Raw genomic sequence first — 20,808 nt, forward strand, 5'->3', positions numbered from 1 at the left:
GGAAGAAATCCTGCAGTATGGCGTCACGGTCAGAAAACCCCTCCCCTTCCGAGTCCGAGCATCGCCATTGGCTCCCCGACGCATTAGTCACAGCTGTCCCGCCGCTCATTGGCTCGTCCGGCTGCCAGTCAGCGGGGGCCGAGAGGGAGTTGACGTAATCTCTTCGGTAAATCAAGGCAATCTATCAATTCTCCCTTCGCTTGTGTGCAGATATACGACCGCCTTTTATCTGAAACTGGAAAATAACCTCGTCAAGGAGGCACCGGGCGCAGTGGACGTCCATCTCGGCGGAGGATACAGCTATAATGGGTGTTTTTCACGAAAGCGGACTTTATAACAGTTTGTCTGCTCGCAGATTCTGATAAATAAAAAACGCAAAGCACATTTGACGCCCGCTAGTTTTTTTTGCTGCTTTCCTATGGTGTTGCTGCTGTCTTTGTGAGCATCTTCAAAAAAAGTGAGTAAAAACGTTTAATCTCTTTCGCTGTTCACAGAACACAAGGTTGGGATTTTTAGTCTGACTCTATGCAGTTTTGACGGTTTGTTTAGCATCGGATTATATTAGTCGCATCACGCGTGAGTGTCTGGATGTTTCTTTGGCCCCGCCGTCCCAGTTTAAATGACAGTTTGTGGTGTAGTTTACAACATAATGGCAGATATTTATCCAATTGGCAAAGTATATACTTGTTTACGAGCACAGTATGTCTGGTATATTCCGTCAAGCCCTGCAGACAGACACTATACTTCTCTCTCTTGCCATATCGACTGAAGCCATGGCAATTTGATAAACGTTTCAAGGCAAACAAAAATCTATATCCTATAAAAACCTAGTTGTATCCAACGGTTACCGATTGACACGTTGCATCCGTTTGAATTTACTAGTTAAATTGCTTCATCCCTGTTAGTCCAGGCCCGACATGAACAATGTATCTGTCTGTTACCAAAAAAAACAACATTGCAACTCCCTGCACTGTTCTAGATACAGACACGGGGGATTAGCCTACTTTATAATCGCCGATTTTCATTTTCAAAAAAAGCAGAATTTGGCTCTATTCAGTTCTGTATCAGCAGTGTTAGATGTAGCAGACAGGCCCGGCTCACTGTCCTGCTGTAGCCTATACCAAATAGGGTAGATAGGATTTCATGGGCGTATGCTTTAGCAAGTATGGCTGACTGCAAGGACATGATGGAAAAACATCAGATATTTGGCTCGTGCAGTCATGGGGCGCGAGATGTATGGCTTTGTAACTGACTGTAAAGACGTCACAAAGTCATATTACAATAGGAAATATAGTAGTATTTGTGCAGATTGGTAATTGTAGACATTATTTATATTTTCTATTGGACATAAGGCTATTCCACCTGTACTATAGATTTATTCATCAGTCTGCTTTCTTAATTTGACTGGTAAGGTTTGATTGGCTGCTGTTTACCAAATATTAAAGAGCTTCAGTGGCTTTGGTCGGCCATATTTGTTGTAGGCTGTTATGATCGGAAATTTGGGGAGGGTGGGGGGCTATGATGAGACTCCCAGCAGCCGCAGTTCAATGCAAGGCCTAGACTTGTGTCAGTGTGTTTGTATTTACTGATAATAGGTTATGCTATTTCATTGTTGCATTCAATTGTCAATTTGTTATATTCTTAAATGAAAACAAGCACACAGTCTTTTGTCACGTTATTCCACACCAAACAGATACAAACATCTCTCTTTTTTTTTTAAACATTTTCTTGCAGGAGGGACGACTTTGCAATCTAACTGGGAGAAAGTCCTCAACCGGAAACATGTCTGGGGCGTCTGTAAAAGTCGCTGTCCGGGTTCGACCCTTCAACTCCAGGGAGACGAGCAAGGATTCAAAATGTATCATTCAGATGCAAGGCAACTCCACCAGTAAGTCGCCCACTGGCACACACACACACACAAGGACACACACACACACAAATACAAACCCTGTGGCCTAAATTTCTGCTCTCTAGTCTGCTCATATGAATTCAGCACGTCACATGTGCTCCCGCCTGGTCCTTCCTTCGGGGGTCTTTAGTGGGGAGCAGCAGAATGAGCAAACTGAATGGTGGACGGTTGGGGACAAACAGCCTGAAAGAGAATAAAAGGCTTACAGAGTGAAATTCCTCCTCCTCCTCTGAAAGGGGCTGCATGCCTGAGGAGTCTCAGTGTGAGAAACGCTGAGTTGGTCCATACTGGGAGACCCGCAGGTCACCACACAGCCTGCCCCCCCACCCCCGATTCACCAGAGCTTTATCACACTGTTAGTGTTTTGGAAAGGATGCGGTTATCACTGTGTGGTGTGTGGTTGTGCCGTCTTTTAGTTTACGCAAATAGTTTGAAAACAGGATGCCCTTGGGGCATTTGGTTTAGTTTTTTTTTGGCCAGAATTTGATCAGTTACCAGAGAAACTGTTTTTCATTGTAGTTTTTTTTTTTTAACGTGATGCGTTTCCTGTTGAAACAGGATATTGGGGCAGTTTTATTGGTTGGAATATTTATATACGTCTCCTGGTACACTAAAGATTTTCCTTTTTCCAGGAAGTAAAAGTCATGAGATTTTGTTATGAAAATACAAGAAAATGTAAATCTTTTTGGTCATTTCTTTGGCATAAATTGTCAAATATTGCAAGTCCTGTTTGAAGCAGAGCTGGACTGAGTACCTGAGACAAAAACAACCTTAATTTCTATTCACTTGCAGTGTCAGCCGATATGATTTGTGATTTGATCAAAGATTAAGATGGATGTTGTATAGATACACTTAATATGCTTCCCAAAGCCTTTGTTTTATGTGAAAGCTCAGCAATGTCATGCTTTAGTCACTCTTGGCTTGTACAGATGTGCAATATGTCTGAAAGTAGGGCAGGGCAACTACACAAAATTGAAAATTGCAGAAGGAAGAATGAAAGCCTGTGCTCAAATGAATAAACCAAGCTGAAATCTCATTCTAATATGCCTACTAGCGAAAAGTTTAGAAAATGTAGGCCTAATTCTTGCCGCATCAGATTAATCAATGTATAGCTTTCTATGAACGTCAAACCTCATTTCCAGAATTTGTTTTTGTGGTACCATCGTAATTTGATGGCAACTGTGTGTATAAAACTGTGACGATGTCATGCCTGTCTGCTGTAACAGAGGTGTTTGTGAGAAATAAAAGGGGAGATTATATGGCAGCAAGACAAGAAGACTTGAATGTAGGTTTGTAGTCTGTGAATCAGCCTGCTCACCTGCGCCTGTGAGTCACCAGGTACTATAAAGAGCTAGCTGACTCCATACACTCTGTTGTATTTCCCATATAAGCCGACAGATGAACGGCATCTCCCTGAAGTTAGCATGGGAGCGTTTAATGACCCAGTAACAGGACAGCGTGTGACGGCAGAAACCTGTTCTACCAGCAGGCTCTCTTTTATTTGCATTGGGTTCTGCCTGTCAGTCCTATCAGCCCCATTAGACTAAGCCTATATGAATCTTCCATAAGATCAAGTCTCCCTACCAGTTATGGCTCACTTGCCCTTTATCTCTCACACTTCTCCAAAAGAGAAGCTTTGTGTCAAATCCCCAGTTCTTTCACTTCATATCCTTGGGTTTTCATTATGCCAAAGTCACTCGAAGGTGCTGGAGGGTGACTCGTGCGGTTTGTAGCAGAGCTGCAGTAGAATATGCAGTGTTTTTGGGGGGTTAGCGAGTGAGCGAGGGAGAGGAGGAGGCTGCAGTAGTGCCTACTCTACCTCCTATCACATGGGCAGATTGCAGAGCAGAATGGGAGGCTGGCAGGCGGCCATACTCTCCCTTCATCAGGACTCCATTGCAGATGGTATGCCGAGAATGCTGTCTTATTAGGATGCCGCGGGATCGTACAGTAGCTAGTGGCTCAAACGCACACATGCACAAACACATACACCTGTACACACACACACACACACGTATGCACACGCAGTGGAGACGACTTGACAGGCAGGGAGAAAATCTGCCCTTCCTCTAGTTGTTCATGGTTCACTAGATTTTCTCACACATTGTGTATCTATTGAAGGCATGCTTCTGCTGCTTTCTAGTCGAAACACTTCACCACTGGTTTGTTTTAGAGGTGAAGAGGCTGTCAGGGTTTGCATAATGATTTAATAGATAGTCATACTCATTCATTTTCAGTGTTAAGATTATGTAACATAAAAAGGAGCCCAGCCTTGAATTTCAAAACAAATTAATTTCAAAGCAAGCCCTTTTAACATGTAGATCGGCTAAGCATGAGTTTCATGTATCCTGTTCTGCATCAATTATTCCTCAGTAATAAGCAATAAGTCTTTCTCAGGGACTTTTCATTTCATTTTTCATTTCTTGTGCACAATATTTAATTGAGAGATCCTCTTTCATTATGATAAGGCAGTGTTTTCTTTTCATTCTCTATCTTGACATATCTTTCTTCCAGGTTTTCACCAACTACTTTGTGACAGGGTTCTATGACTACCAGATGCAAATCAAAATACATGTAAACCAAGCTGGTCCATGGAGCAACTAAATTCGTTCCACAATGCATCTTCTTTTATGCCATTTTGCCAACCCTTCCCACTTTGGGCCGAGTTGCAAAATCCCTCCTTCTGATTTTCCCCTAAACCTTCCTTCATCTCGATACATCATTGTTTACCTGTCTCGGGGTCTTTCCACCATTCATCGTAATTAATTGGTGTCTTTTCCCTTAGTCTACTCCCTTACTCCCTTAGTCTACTCCCTTAACCGCTGACCTCACAGGTATGCTTTGAACATAATTAATGATATCAGCCTGGCTTCATATGCCTGCATTGGGCAAACCACATTTGGGGACACCATTGTTAATAAATGAATATATGCTTATCGGGGATACTGACAAATTCATATATAGGATATCATACTGATTATTCATTCACATATTGGATATCATACTGATTATTCATTCACATATTGGATATCATACTGATTATTCATTCACATATTGGATATCATACTGATTATTCATTCATTTAACACATTCAGGTGAATCAAAATTTCCCACAAACTCTATAATGACACATCATTCCAGTCATCCTTTTGCTGGTTCACAGTGTTAATAGTGAAATGCCAGTGTGTGTGTGTGTGTGTGTGTGTGTGTGAAAGAAGTAGCTCAGTCAAGTGGACGACATGTGTGTTTGATAAGCTAAGGTTTTCCTGTGGAATGTCCCATCAAATGAGGCAGATCAATTTGTTGTCAACCCTCTGAATATATATTTCTATTATTTTTTTCTGGTCTTTGGTGATAGCTAACATTTTAACCTGGGACTGAAAGCTGCCTGACAGAACTGGGATGTTTTATGGAGATGCTTGGTCAGCTTGTAGATGCTTGGCAGCTGTGTGGACGAGGCCATGACACTCCCCGTATTGTTGTGACTCGCTCAAGGGCATGATATGTGTGTGTGTGTGTGTGTGTGTGTGCGTGTCAACAACACAGCAAAAAAGAGAGCATGGGTGCAAGGGCAGGATATGCTCTTGCTCTCTCTGTCGCTTTCTCTCTCGCTCTCTCTCTCCCTCTCTCTCCTTTTCACCATGCAGGGCTGACAAGGATAGGGAGCAGGCAGCGCGGCGGCAAATTGATTATCCAGTGTGCATGAGATCTGTCCAAGGCCTCCGTAAGCAGGCTGGAACTAAGCAAAGGCCTCTTTCAGTGGAAGCTCTCAGACATACCAGAGCGAATGTAATTAGAAAGAGGTGACGCGATGGGCTGCTGCGTTAGTTAGCGTTGGTACTCCGAATGATTGTGGAGAAAGGCAGAACATCAAAAGCCTGCCTTCATTAGGGCCCTGATGTGTTCTCCACAGTGGTCTCTGGCTGGTTACGTAACGCATGTGTTATGTTCTCACCCTCAGCCAATGAGCAGCCACTCGTGTATGTATAGCCTGGGATGGCCGATTGACGCTGCAGATCCTCTGTGATGTGAAGTGCATCAGGCTAACTGCAGTGGAACAAACCTGCGCTCAAATGCATTCACACTTTCGACACTTTGGCACTTGATCGATCTGTTCCATTATGGAAAATGTGATAGGAATGATGTTGATATGGCCGTATCGAACAGCATTCATGCAAGATAAAGGCCTAGCTTATGCGTGTTTTCACTGTTGAGCAAGAACTGGATGTTTCGCAGTATTGCCCCCTAAGCTAAGAGTAAACCAACTGATAAAACTTGCAGAAGGTCACCATATCAGTTAAACCTCCACTTTTCAGATACAATTCTGCTGAGTGTCCTCTCAGAGCGAGCTAAGTGGATGTTGACCTTACAAAAACCCTGCAGGGAGGGATCAGCTGAGCCCCAGTGTCAGTTACACATCCGAGTGAGGCTGTAGTCGTTGACAAAAATGCCAATGCAAATGCCAATCACATGAATGGATGTGTATGGCAGTGGATGAGTGGCCATTGAGGAGAGAGAGGTGACGAGACAAGCGGGGGTAGGATGGGGAGCGTGGGTTTGGCAGAGGGAAGGTTGAACCCTCTGCAGACGGGGGCCGATTGACCTGATTAGGGCCAGTAATCCTCCGGCTTGCCTCAGGTCGCCACGCCCTTCCGCCGTAATCCCCCTGATGCTTGTAGGTGTGCACATCGCCACACACACTCACTCAGGGTGTTGCATTCCTCACCGCCTCATGCCGAGATTTTTGTTTTTGAGCGACACACACTTGCACACATGCACCAGTTATGGAGCAGACACACACATTCCAGATTGACCTCCTAATGAGGAGGGAGGACAGGCAGATGTCTGTATCTGTTATCAGCTCGTGCTGCGTCAGGCTTTGGACTTAGCGCAGCAAGTTGTCATGTGATGCTTAGATTTGGCAATTACTTAATTGGAAAGGTAGGGACGATGGGTTGTTGGGTTGGGATAATGTTGATTTTATGAATGTGAGTCAAGGTGTGTGTATGAGTGTGTGTTTTGGCTCAGATCCTGAACGCCATTGAATTTTAGGTTTCATTATCAGCTGTTCAATGAGTTCAGAGTTTCTTGAAGCTTATACAAAATTTCTTGGAATTAGAACTGGGCCATGTCTGCCTGTCTTGATCAGAAGCACATCTTGTGATGTTTACTCAACAGGATGCCATTATAGACTCTCATGATTCCATTCACAATTAGTTTTGGTGAGGTCCTGTTCATACAGTCAGCTTTATTCATCTCCAGTCAGACACAGCATAGCCTAACATTTGAATATTCTGGTCATTGAGCTTTACCAGAAATACCATCACTGTTATTACACTGTAAAGACTCAAACTTATCACACAACATTTGTGGCCTTTCTCATTGGCACCGAAATCCTCTTTCATCACTAAGTGTTTTGAAATGAACAAGAAACAAGAGCGTGGCACTGACTGCATACCAGGAATAGGCTAAGTGCTGGAATCCACTTGCTCTGGCAGAGGTCAGAGGGTGAAAGTGATAAATGCCTCCTCTTAGTACAGTGCTGTTTCAGCTCTCTAGCTGACCAAGCTACTTGCAGTTTTCACACCTCTCACTTATGTTGACTTTTCACCACCTACTCCATTTTGTTGCCTTTGTTTCAGTTTACACTGTTTGGAGGTGTCACTATTCAACACGTTCAGAGTTTTGTTACCACTTTGCATAGTGTTGAGTAGATTCACTTTAGCAATAACCCATATAATTTACCCATACCTAACTGCCAAACAGTTTCTAGATTAGCAAGGTTAGTTTGGTTAGTTTTGTATAACAAAATGTGGCTGCACAGTTCTAGTTTAAATTGGGACCATAACATCCCTAGCAACTTTTTATTTTTTGCAAATATCTTAACATCGGAACACATCAAACACAGAAGAAGACTTGATAGTTGACAGACTAATGATGTCACTAGTTAGACTGTATGCCTGGTGAGGTTGTTGGCATATTTCTCATGTTGACATCATAGGGCCTCGGGATTGGCTACAGATGTCTTCAAACAATAAGACATTAGCATTGAGGAAAAGCTGAATTCTAGTTGAACCACTATTGACGTGTTCATCATTCCAACCTAAATCTTTTCTTTCATAATTACATATTAATTTCCAGTCTATGACCTATTGGATGTTTTGGTTACTTTGCAAAAGCTCTAGGTCGCATACTAACCAAAATGATGAATGAGCAGCAATGTTTCAGCCCTCACCTTATACAGATGAAATATTCCTATATCAGCGTTGGTAGATTTTGTGCATCTCATTGTGTTTTAGCTCACTATTGGTTTCCTCCTGTATGCCTGTGTGTGTGTGTGTGTGTATGTGTGTCTGTGGGATGGAGAGGGACTGTGTGAGCATCCCTGCAGAAAATGAGGGATGTGAGAGTAGAGCATAGGATCGGAGCTAGCTTGAGAGGGGGAGGGGGGAGATGCAGTCGCAGCCGTAGCAGCAGAGACAGTGAAAGTCATGCACGAGCACCAATCACGTGCAGGAGAGCGTGAGGCAGCATCACATACAGCCACCCGGCCAGGAATGATGGGATTCCAGTTATAAGGCTGTAGGCGAAGAAATGCATAGTACGCATAGAGGTTGAGCTAAACCAAGGAAAAGGCAAAGCTGTTGTATTTGTATTGTCGTCTAGTTGTGGTTGTTGTCTAGCCGGTTGTGGCTACACTGCAAAACATGTCTATCATTTAGTCTCATATTCAGTCACAAAATGTCATTTTTCTTAAACAAGTGAAAAATTTCTGCCAGTGGGGTGAGATAATTTTGCTCGTTTCCAATGCAGCTTCACTTGTTTCAGGAATTTTCTTCAAATCTTGAAACAAGAACAACAATCTTGATATCTTGAAACCACAGAATAAGGCAGATCACTCCATTGGTATTTTTTTGTCTCATACGTTTTAAGAAAATAATATTTAAAGACTAAATTAAATGACTTGTTAAGATGGTTGTTTTTTGCAGTATAGAGCCCTTCTCTCCTTCCTTGAGAAGAGATGGATGCTTATAGGGAGCTGCTTCGATTGGCTGTTGGCCTCCAGACTAAACAGATCCATTAAGGTTATTAATATAACTGGAGATAAAGGGCCAGTGGTCCAGCCTACTCCCCCTGTCCTCCCTCGCATAACAAGGTAGAACAGCACAATGCTAAATTAGTCTGGTGAAATGCAATTCTGCCAAACCCCAAAATGTGTCCCAGTTTTATGGCGGTGCGTAATCAGATGAACGGTGCTAGAGATTGTCTGCATAACAGAGGGGTCACTGGCCAATTTTGTACAAAGAGGGTGGGGAATTAGGAACGTGTGTGTGTGTGTGTGTGTGTGTGCACGTGCATGCTCATGCATTCTTGTAGGTGTTTGTGGACTTTGAGTAAACAAGGTGGAGGACAAAGGGATGTAGTTGTCCCAGAAAATAATTTGACACACAAGTGAGAAAGTTGGAGGATTTATATCTACAATAGGCGCACACACACCATTAAATCATATACTGATATATTGTAGTATAATTTCTCTTGAGAGGAGGATTCTATGTAATCTTTGGAATCTATTGATAAATCGTCTGACTTGCTAACCAAGGACATACTTATGCAGGTCTGTGGCTAAATATAGATTTGCATTATGTACCGATGAATCTACAGTAGAATGTAATGTTCTGTTCTTTTCAGTTCAGTATCAGCACTGAACTGTCTTCTCCACATAACCAGTGGGTTTTTCACTTGTCTCTTTAAATCAGGTCGTGCTCACAGCAGCCCACATCCATCTCCATTCATCCCCGACTTGATGATGCAAGCCGGGGCTAAAAGGCTGATAATGGTGCGTTTGTTTTGAGGTCATGGCGCTCCCGGCTTGCTCCTCTTCACCTACACTTTGGCTCATTACTTAAGGCGGGTAAAATGGCTGGACTTTCCCACATTCAAGAAAGTGAATGTGTTTTTAGTTTTTTTGCGCTCTTGCGGAGAGAGCTTTCCTTCAAGGCTTGTTGTTTGGTTTCCTCCCACAAGCTGAAGGCTGAATTCAGAGACTAGCTGCAGAGCTTTGTAGTCCAGGCACGGGTAGCCTGGTGGTGGGCACCATACTCACTTTGTATTATTCATGAAGCAAGGAGAGAGGGTGGTAGGGAAGGGGTAGGGGGGAATTATTTATGAATCCTTATTTAATAAGTTGGAAGAGCTGTCCTTCGCTCTGGTTGGCTCATAGAAACCTCTGCTGCTCCAAAATAGAGCTGTCTCATGCTGCTGTGCTAATGCCCTGCAGCTAATTGAGATCAGTGGTACACACACTCACACACACAGTTTTGTTCGTCATTTCCGTCTACCACAGAGAAGATGCTAGATAAAAGGTGTTAGTCATCTGACATTAGCTCTAAGCATCAGTCTGTTTATTTTTGTGGCTTTACAGAACAAGCCAGACATATTTTGTAGCATCTTTTTTATCAAATAAAAAAAAAAAAAGTATTTAGCACAGTTATATGGGCTAGAATTGTGTTTGCGATGCTTACATAAAGCCAGTAAGCATTTTAAAGCAAGGCTTCGGTCTCTGAGCGGAGGCTAGATGAGGAAATCCAGGTCACTGCTCCGCAAAATGGGCGTCTGTTGTGAGCAGTGAATGTTAGGGGCTGTGTACCTCTCTTGTCTGCACAGCCTGGTCTACACTGTTGCCCACACTCAGCCATTCTGCCTGGGTCATATGATGTGTTGCAGAGCTGGAACTGCTGTATGTTTGTGCAGAGACAGATTTGGGATGAGGTTTAAAGATACTTTCAAATTCAAACCAAAGTTGTAATTGTCTTGGAATAACAGATATTCCAATACTGGCCTGTGTTGAGGCTACATGGACAGATAATGAAAGGATTTTCTGCAAAGCGGACCTACAACAGTGTTTTCCCCATTATGGCTTTTACTACACACTACAAACAGAATGATTTTGTCTTTATTGCAAATGCAACAGTATATGGCCGCTGACTCCTGTCCAGCTTCATTTTAGGGATGAGAGCACTTGCCTCGGCCTTAAGCTGTGTTGATGGACAGTTCACTCTGCATCGGCTGATGTTTGGAAAGCTTTCCAGGACAAGGCGCTAATTTAAAGTGGGAGCTTTCCTGGATGTGGACTCTGTCTTGGAAGTCAATATCTCTCCCATGGCAGCTCGGTTTTAGTACCATTTCCACAGCAAAGTCACATTTTATGCCAGATTATACATGAGGTACTGATTAGCCTACCTTTTTTAATATTATAACCCCTGATGTTGATGTACCTAAGTTGAGTTGACAAGGCATAGAAGTAGCCTGCTACTATCTGTGAAACCAGTTGTTTAGGCATTTTCATGATAGAAACTCTCTGAAAACCAAGTCTAGTCTCCTTTTATTGACTCACTTCCTCAAAGACCTTTGTGAACAGGTTGACACAGGCAACGTTGAATTCTCAATACATTAGTGCTGTTTTTAAGATGGAAAATGCCAGAGTGCTCTAACACTATGGATGCATTACTGTAGTTCTCAGGCAGCCGTCCGTGACACAGGATGTGTTTGGGACGACCTCTGACCTTTGAGGCAGCACCTGCAGGAGAGCAGAATATCCTCCTTGGACCTGCTCCAGAAAAGACCTGCCTCTCAGAGTTGTGAAAACAGCTGAAATCTCTGACCGAGGATCTTGTATCATTTTGTTAGTGTTACATTGAAGTGCGAATGACAAATATGTTTATAGGACACGTCAGGCGATGTGTCCCGGTTTTGGCCAGACACAGTAAAGGCACTAGATTTATTGTTAATCGAAGTGTCATTTGGAGATTTATTGTCATTTTAGCCCTGATTCCATGCTAGTCATGTGTGCCATGTGGGTTTAACTCTCCATGTCAACACCTGAGAGGCAGCCTAATATCCCTCTCTTTGTTGTAGGCTAGTTCTGTGTTTGTTTAGCTTGTGAATGGAGTCCTGCTGGCTTAGCATGTTTTCTCTATCTGGTGGCTTCTAGAAGCCTCTCTATAGCCTCTGTCACCCTGGACTCAGTGAGTCTGCGTAAGCTGCGAACATCAGAAGGCACTCACTGCGCTAGCTAGCTATCAATGTCTGTGGTCTGGGAGTGCAGCTCGGTTTGGCCAGGAGTGTGGCGGAAAGGTTGGGCGGCTGAAATCTGCCCATTCCTTCCTGTCACTGACAGTCTGTCGGCATGCGAGGCACCAGCTGCCATCTGCTGCTGTATAAATAGACAGTACTCAGAGCTAGAACAGCTGGCATATAGGCCAGGCCTGCGCCCTTTCCCACTGCTTTCCAGCTAGACAGACAACCCCACCAAAAGCCACGTTTCTGCGTAGCATTTTACGGTTTTTGGCATTCAGCTGACAGTCTGACCCAGAGCGACTTACAGTGTGTGAGCAGGTAGAGGTTCGGTGTGTTGCTCGAGGACACTTCAAAACGACACGCGCCTGATGGAAACATTGTGTTGCAGAGATCAAACCTCTGACTTTCTGGTTATGAGACGTAGTGCAGTTTTTTACCATGCACTCTGACTGTGTTTGGGTCTACCTCATATTACCTTTTTGTGTTCTCACTGGGTGCATTTCAAATAATATTCCATCTAAGGTGTCACATTTTAGCAATTATAGTAAAAACAATATTCTTTTATAATTGCATCCCTTTTGTGTTTTTTATGTGCAGTTTACATTAGCTGTGCCAATGCGGGCTTTCGAGGCTGAAACGTGCTGTTGGCTTCAGTCACTCTGCAACAAAAATGCCCCGCCATTGGCAGAGTTTCCTTTTTCTAAATGTGGTGATCACTTTTTCTAAAAAGGAAAGGGGGGCAGGGGGGTAAGGCAATGTGAAAAGGGTCATTGTCTGTGATAGAGGGGACTGGCCACATAAAGGCTTGTCATAACAGATTACCTAATGTGTTTTGCAGGCTCTGTTGTCAACCGCAATACCCTGCATTCAGTGCATTGTTCTAGTGTCTTCCTGTGCTTTTTTCCCCCTCTCCTCTCCCGGTAGAAAGAGAAAAATGACGTGATCAGCCTTCTGAGTAGAAATGGAGGATTCGTCAGTGGGAATTCAATGTCTCCCCCTAGAGTTACAGTAATTACTCTAAAGTAATGACTCAACTAATGAAATGAAGGTCTTCACCTTAACAGGATTTAAGTTTGTTGTAGTCCGGACATTTGGCCCTCCCTTTGTGTAGACTTCCGAGTCTGAGTCAACGCCTATAAACCTAGAAATATGGATTCTGGTGTGACGAGGCAGGTTTCCAGACTAGCTGAACTCGTTGCCATGCCCGGAAAGATCCAGGCTTATTTGGCAGGAGTACTCAACAAAAGGGCATTGTGTTGCTTTGTGGTTATTTTTTTTTAACCAAAGGCCATGAGGGGTTTACTAGGCAAGGTGCAAATGAGTACTGTATCCAATGGGGTAATCAAGATACCACATGGCAGTTTCTGTTTTGGAGATGTTGTATGTCCTGTGTTGTGGCTGCAGCAGGCTCAGCTGTTTGGCGAACGTGTACAGCAGTGCTCAGACACTACTTTTAGCCCTCAGCATTGAGCTACGTCCAGTGACAACTCTGCCACCTGTGCCACAGCCATGACAACCAAGCCTTCACACAGTCTCTGCCAAACAGATTGGATACAACGCGCTGAGCATGTCTGCGGCCGACTCAGAATGTGCCCCATCCACTCTTTCTGTTTCCTCTTTAAGATCGAAGAACAGTATTAAAGTTACTGGGACGCTGCTAAAACCGTCGGCACACGTCAACAACTGCTTTGCTTCACCACTCATGCACAAACTGTGACACAGGTGTGCAGTTTTCATGTTGTGTTGGGGTGGATGGGATTGAAAGGGTGAACAAATGAGACAGAGTGTGACCATTTGGTTGCATTTTGTAACTCTTTTCTCCAGTTGTACTACAGAATTTTTTATTTAGTTGCACCAGTGCAACCAAAAAACCCTCTTCTCTGAAATGATGCATACTTTTCCATAAGGAACAAAAAATACTAAAGCAATGTTTCATGTTTTCTAAAGTTATGAAAGTTTAGACGATTTCTGATAAAGGCTAGTCTATTTTAGAGCTGTTGTTTCTCTCTCTGCCCTCACCTAAAGCCCGTTGGTCTCTCTCGGAAGGTGATTAAGTTCTTTGGGAACTGTTTGGCCAGATCATGCATTCACTCTAATATTTGCTAACTTGAGTTCAAATGCAGTAAACTGATGTATTAGTGTACACGACCTAAAGCAGAAAATCATTAAATTAATTGAATGATGTGCATTTTGTCCTCTTCATTCTGTCACTGCAGCACAAAGTCGCTCTGTGCCTCTTGATTTAGTAAGTGAGACAGCTGTGTAGGTATCTCTGTCCAGCAACATATACTTTCGTTTTAGTATTTCTGCTGCGTTGATTGTTTGGGATGGAACTCTAGGTTAAAAACAAATGAGATTTCAGTCCTTGAGTGGACATAATTTTAAACTCTTGAATGATGACAAAACCAAAAAGTTAGTGACACCAGTGGAAAAATGTTTTTCTGGAACCCTGTGAGAGAATTCAATGAAATAATTTTCTCCAGGAGTGAGCTGTTACATCACACCGCTGCTCATATGCACACAGACCCCAGGGAAGCTATTAAAATTCCTCAGCCTTGCTGAAAGAAGCACATGTGGTAATTACAATTCTGCACAGATATTATTTCAATGAATGTCTGGGTTCTTTAAGCTGTTCAGCCATTTGTTTTGCTTTTGTTCTTAAATATGCATTTATTTAATGCCCTTATCCCCTGTCTCTGATGCAGGGCAGTGCCCCCACTAGCAGGTATTGATCGGCTCGAGCTAACAGCTAGCAGGTCCTTAGAGGGTCACTGGAGAAGAGGCAGACATGTTCAGCCATTTTAGGCCCTGCTCGTCTGCTTGTCTCAGGTGAATGGGGCTAGCTTTTAGTCCCCATCTGGTGCTCGGAGACCACCTAACAACCTAATTACCGGGGGTGTCTTTGCTTTCCCATTCGGATTATAGGCCCCATGTTGAAAAATCGGGCACAAAATGTCTGCCGGCTACAACCAGCTGCGTGATGTTCTTTAGATAGCAGGATGTGGTTAGTTAACTGGTATCCACCCAGCCTTGAAATGGAGAGTTCCTGGGGAGTTCCAGCATCCTATTAGCCCTATATGCTGTGGAAGAGGAACTAAAGATGCAGAGCTGCAGCGTTGTGGAAGAATAAACATTTGACATGCCCCTCATAACCTGGCAACCCAGAGAGCCAGAACGCTACACAGCAGCTTGTGTCTGCCTCTTCGCTGTAAATGGGGTTCTGCTAGATTTTGTCATCGTGAGAGTGTCATGTCTCCCACTGAGCTCCCCCACATAGATTTGTATGTCATCCGGAATGGCAGTAGGTGTTGTTTGCTGATGACCTGATGATGATGATGCAGTATTGATAAGGCAGCCCTCTGACTATGTTACCCTTCTATTGGTATGTTCAAATTCTGTCCTTGTGCCTGAGAAACCCGTGTTTGGGCAAAGGCTTCCTGGTACATGGCCAATCACTGAGCACCTTCTGTGTCACTAAGAGACACGATTGTTTAGAGATCACGATTATTTAGAGAACGTTAAACCAAGCATGGATCACAATCTCAAATTTAAAATCAACGATTTATGTTTTTTCATCATAATACCCTTGTTATTGAAATTTTTCATTTACTGGGAATTAAAAGGTTTTTGTGCAGTAAGAGTTGTTTCTGGTGTTGCCTATGGGGTCTGACATGATAAGTAGCTTAATGTCTTAGTTACAAATCCTAATACTTTTCACAGTGTGCCTTTTGCCTGTTTCACAAGTTTTAAAGGATTTGGATCCTGGAATACTGTTTGAAAAATAATTGTATTGTAATTGTCCATAAACCTGGATTTAAGTTGCCCTCCATATAATTCCCACAGAGGAGCAACGGGGAATGCTTGAGGCGAGAGAAAACAGAACGCGATGTGCTGCATCCTCCCCTTCTGTGCCAAGTTGAGGTTGTTATGGCAACCAGAATCTGGTCCTATACCTGTTGCCATGGTTGAGAAGGGCAGAGCGATGACGTTGTTCATTAGGCAGAAGGATGTGTCTGCCATTTTAAGTCCAGGATGTGACTCTACTGGGAAAATTTACTATAAATGGAAAGCAGAGGGATTCATGATTGATATCTTCGTTTGTGAGATGCCTATCTATGCATCAGTGCTCTGTTTTTAAGTGCGCTTTACAGATTCAAGCGTTCACAGTGACTTGAGTGACTGGTAATCAATTGAGACAGGGGGAGCAAAGTAGGCGATGACATGCTGTATTATATGGAGCACTCTCACAAACAACCCTGTCTGATTTACTAAAGCTCAGGTGGTGGGGATAAAATTCACCTCTTTCTGCTTCGCTCTTCAACATTCAGTGACGGCTGTTTCGCCGATGAGTGCCACAACAGCGTAGTTGGATATACTTTTAGAAGCTCTGTATCGTTCCCTCAGCCCAAAGTACAAGGAATAAGAAAATGAGACTGCTCATACATGCAGCCATTGCCACCCCTGTCCATTTTTGTGAGTGGATCTAATCAAGGGTACTCTTCCATTTGTGCAGTAGTTTCTACGTCTTTGCCCTTGCTACACATTTATAGACGCTTTCATGAAAGACTGATTCCTGTGACGCACTGACAGGACCAGATGGGAAAGGAGGCAGCTATCTGTTCTGAGAGCAATGGAGTGGGCAGAGGCGTTCACATGCCGCGTCGTGAGCATGAATCACCTCTAAGTGCTGAGCAATTCTCTCTCCCACCGACTGCTACCGTGTGGCTTTGCGATAGTGTCGCACACTTTACCCCACAATAACCGCCCATTTTCCTTGTCTCACTTCGTCCTTTCCCACTACTCTGAAGGAAGAGAGCCCCAGACTGGACCAGGGAAGCAGACAGACGCTCAGAGATTACAAAGCTCACGTCATGTCTCGCTGGACCGCAGCCCTGCTCCCCAGTAGGGCTGGTTTGTCACGGTCATTCCCCTGGCCTGCCATGGTCATCCCGCTGTCCCCATGCCCTAACGTGGCACTGGGAGCCTGTCTCATCATCTTTCTGTTTTTACTGCTGAGCTGCCTCAGTGGCATTGGAACAGAGCTTAGGCAGCCCCCCTCATTAATAGCCACTGTGGATTGTTCCAGGAAAGGGGAATAAGGGCATTGGTAACGTAAATCCCCTTCGTTTCTTCGTCCCCTGGCTCCAGTTTCTCTTTGGAGGCGGGTCAAAGGTGAAATGGGGCTGTATTTAGCCCCCTGTCTCACTCTATCTCCTCTTCCAGTGCCCAATATGGAAGCCGCTGCTCCGCTTGTGCACCTTAACCTGCTTGAAGACTGTCGAGGGTACAAACAAATGCACAGTTTTTACCTGTGCTAGGTTGCAGCCTCCTACCAAGATTTGAATTTCAGCACAGTGACAGCTGCCATATTCATCACATATTCAGCGTAAAGCAGTTGGCATTCCGGTTTCTGAGGACACACTGTGCTTTTCTGTCAGCATGTGACCTGTGGAGGGCGATATGCAATCCCCTTCTCTCCACATCTCCTGCATTATTGATTAGCGTGCTGAAATCCCCTGAACACACACAGGCACTCTGCAGGGGGACATCTTCATGCAAAAGCCTCTCAAGCACCTTTGTGTTGAGTAGCCAGACCTGGCTTTAATTTGCCCATTAGCTAAGCATGGAATTTGCATGGACAAGAGCTAATTACTGCTTTGTGGCTCACATTGGAGATTTGCTTTGGGATAGTGAAAACACTGTATGCCCAGATAGTATTGTTATTACTGAGATTTGATCCTTGAATGTAGATGCATAGTTTTTTTCCCTTCACCCTGCCTCTGGTTTCTATTGCTGGTCTGTTTGGATCGTTGCTAGGTCCACAAGCACACCCGTTAACTTTAGTCTCTCGATCCCTTTTTTCCACTCGCCCTTTTCTCTCTCCTCTGCGCTTCCTCTTCACCTCCCCCCTCTCTTCTGATGGTGGAAGTATGTGTTTGTCTGTCTAGCCTCAGCCAACTCTCTGCATTGGACCTGACACAAGGCAACTATAGCCAACGCGAGCACACTTTGTCAATTGGGGGACTTGAGCACCAACTGGGGTTCTAATATCTACAAATATCCTACCATACATTCTCATGACACTGTCCCCTCCTCTCCCTGTCCCCCGTACCCACTGCAAAAGGCTTAACCCTCTGTTGGTGTGGAAAGCTTGGACATTTGTCTCGGTGGGACCAGCAAGCATGGTTGAGAGGGATGACATGCCAGGCATGGCTGGAGATTCTTGTTCATTAAGAAATGTCTGTGTGGCCATAGGGAATGGCTGTGTAGGGGCAGAAATGTTGTGTCATCATCATACCAGTTGCAGACACACAACAGGTGATTGTGGGTTAGTATGAGTAGGCTAGATGTGTTACTAGTAAAAATGTATTCTCTATTGTTTGTTGTTTCTCTGTTTTGCAGTGCTTCTTCAATGCAGATAACGGATTAAGACATTGATTTAAAGATAGCATGTTTAGTAAAACCTGACACATCACTTGCAGTTCTCAAAAAAGCCAGTGGCTCATAATCTGTCCCTGGTCCATGTGACTTTCAGTTCCAAATATATCACCATTAGTGCTCTGATTGAGGAACAGGATCTTTAAAGACTGTATTTGCCAGCCATAGTAGAATAAATAAATGAAGGTTGTGGATGGCAACATCACCATATGTTGTGATGTAATAAGCAAACTTGAACTTGATCTAAAATTTTGTCTTTTTAGAGCTGATTTTAGAGCTGATTAAGAAATGTATATATAATCCCTTTAAGCACCCTGACTTCACAGAAGCTACTTTCAATTGGTGGATATTATGCTATGGTGGAAGGGCATTCAAATATTAATCCGATAATCAAATAGTTGAAATATCATAAGCCTACATGCCACAAAACAGAATTCACTTTATGCAGCCCTTAAACTGAAACTGCAAGAAAGTGGAAGTGGGTCGTTATCTCATCTTCACACTTGAACCAGATGTTATCAGCCACATTACTAATGTGTTCTGCTTTTTTCTCCCCAACAGTAATTCTCAACCCCAAAGCCCCAAAGGAACCAGCAAAGACCTTCAGTTTTGATTACTCTTACTGGTCACACACTACGGTGAGCTTAAATATTTTGCAATGTCTCTGTTCCAATGTCTCTAATGACCAACAAGAATGAAGACTTATCAATCTAAATAGTGTATTGTCATTTTGAAACACCATGGGGCCATTGAAAATCTGTGCATTTCAAGTAATTTTTCTGTCTTTCCCACAGCCGGAAGACCCCAGCTTTGCATCACAGAACCTTGTGTACAATGACATTGGCAAGGAAATGCTGCAGCATGCCTTTGAGGGCTACAATGTCTGCATCTTCGCTTATGGCCAGACAGGAGCTGGCAAGTCCTACACCATGATGGGCAAGCAGGAGGAGGGGCAGGAAGGAATCATTCCCATGGTTTGTTCCACAATACACCTTTCTGATTTTCCCGGATGGCATAGCAGAGGTTCAGATAAATTGGGCCCACTGTACTTGAAAATAAATGGAAAGAGAGCATTTTTCAGCACAAATGTTATACATGCATTTGGTCATCAATAGTGAGTATTGCCATTTAAAAATAAGCAAATAAGCATTATTTTCTGTACAGTCAACACTGAGAGCATACTACATTATGAAATTAGTCTCCTGGCATCAGCACCTCACAAACAAATTGTTTGTGTGCGAATGAGGTGCGGCATGAGGTGAGATTGAATGGATGAGAGATGATGTCAGAGGATGCTGGCATATTTTTGGCTTTCCCTCTCCATTTGAATTCAGCATTCATAAGCAATCTGGCGAAATCTGTATTAACCTTCTATTTCAACTGTCAAGGTAACACACACTGTCTAAGGCAACCTCTTTCCTTGACCTCAGTCAGGTTTCCTATAGCTGATGACTTGGATCATTGAATGTTCAACACGACCCCTGAGTCGTAGACCTGGTCAACCTGTATAATACATGGACAGTCTGTACCAATCCTTCAGCTGTAATTTTTCTAAACCAAATTTATCCAGCTCTATGAACCATTCAGACTGCAACTCAACTGCAGAGACTGCCCACCTCAAAGTTACCAAAGACCTCTTTGTCTCCTCAGATGTCGGCTTCTGTCACACATCTAATGATGTTGCCAGCATGTCAGCGTAGTCATGGAGCCATGATACAACGACACCTTTCCACATACCTTCCACTGAACAAGATTGCGCTTTACTTTCTTGAAATTTTCCCAAAAGTCGACGTTGATCCTCACAAATTAATATTCAGGTTTTTATGACCCATCCTTAGTTTAGACCGTACTTGTCTGATAGACCTGTATGTTGGCATCAGTAACTATAAATCTGACCTAGCCTTGGTCTTCCACAGTGTCCCCCAAGGTTTGGTACTTGGTCTCCTCCTCTTCTTCCCCTATATGTTTTCCCTTGATCAAATCATCTACTGCATCAGTCTTTGGTTTAACTACTATGCTGATGACACTCAACTCTACATCTCTACCAGAACTATCACTACCACCACTCACTCCCATGTTTACAGTCACTTGCACCCACACCTGCTCCACAGACCGCACCCCCCCCGCTCCCAGTTCAACAACGCATTGACTTCAAACTACTACTCATCATCTCTATAATCCTCCACATCCTACCCCTTCTCTCCATCACCACCACCAACACACACACACACACACACACACATCCCACCTTTCTGAACTCCTCCACTAGCACACTCCCAAGTGCAGTCTCAGATCAACCAATGCAAACTACTGTATCGATTCGCCACAAACAAACACTGAACCTGGTGTGACAGGGATTTCTCCATTACAGCCAAGACTCTACA

General features: G+C 43.7%; 1 protein-coding gene across 3 annotated transcripts in view; it reads left to right on the forward strand.

Annotated features, from left to right (window-relative positions):
- Positions 1-203: 203 nt before the first annotated feature.
- kif1b (kinesin family member 1B) overlaps positions 204-20,808 on the forward strand; it is a 62,613-nt gene continuing 42,008 nt past the window's right edge. For all 3 annotated transcript variants that reach the window (XM_071520138.1, XM_071520139.1, XM_071520140.1), the window contains exons 1-4: positions 204-457; positions 1,735-1,888; positions 18,986-19,062; positions 19,219-19,398. In XM_071520138.1, coding sequence (XP_071376239.1) covers positions 1,783-1,888; positions 18,986-19,062; positions 19,219-19,398 — 363 coding nt within the window. In that variant the 5' untranslated portion in view covers positions 204-457; positions 1,735-1,782. The remainder of the gene's footprint in view (positions 458-1,734; positions 1,889-18,985; positions 19,063-19,218; positions 19,399-20,808) is intronic.

This window comes from Centroberyx affinis, unplaced genomic scaffold (genome assembly GCF_046629955.1).
Source record: "Centroberyx affinis isolate AG114_WGS23_722 - 3 ecotype Tasmania unplaced genomic scaffold, CSIRO-AGI_Caff_v1 ptg000772l_1, whole genome shotgun sequence".
NCBI lineage: Eukaryota > Metazoa > Chordata > Actinopteri > Beryciformes > Berycidae > Centroberyx > Centroberyx affinis.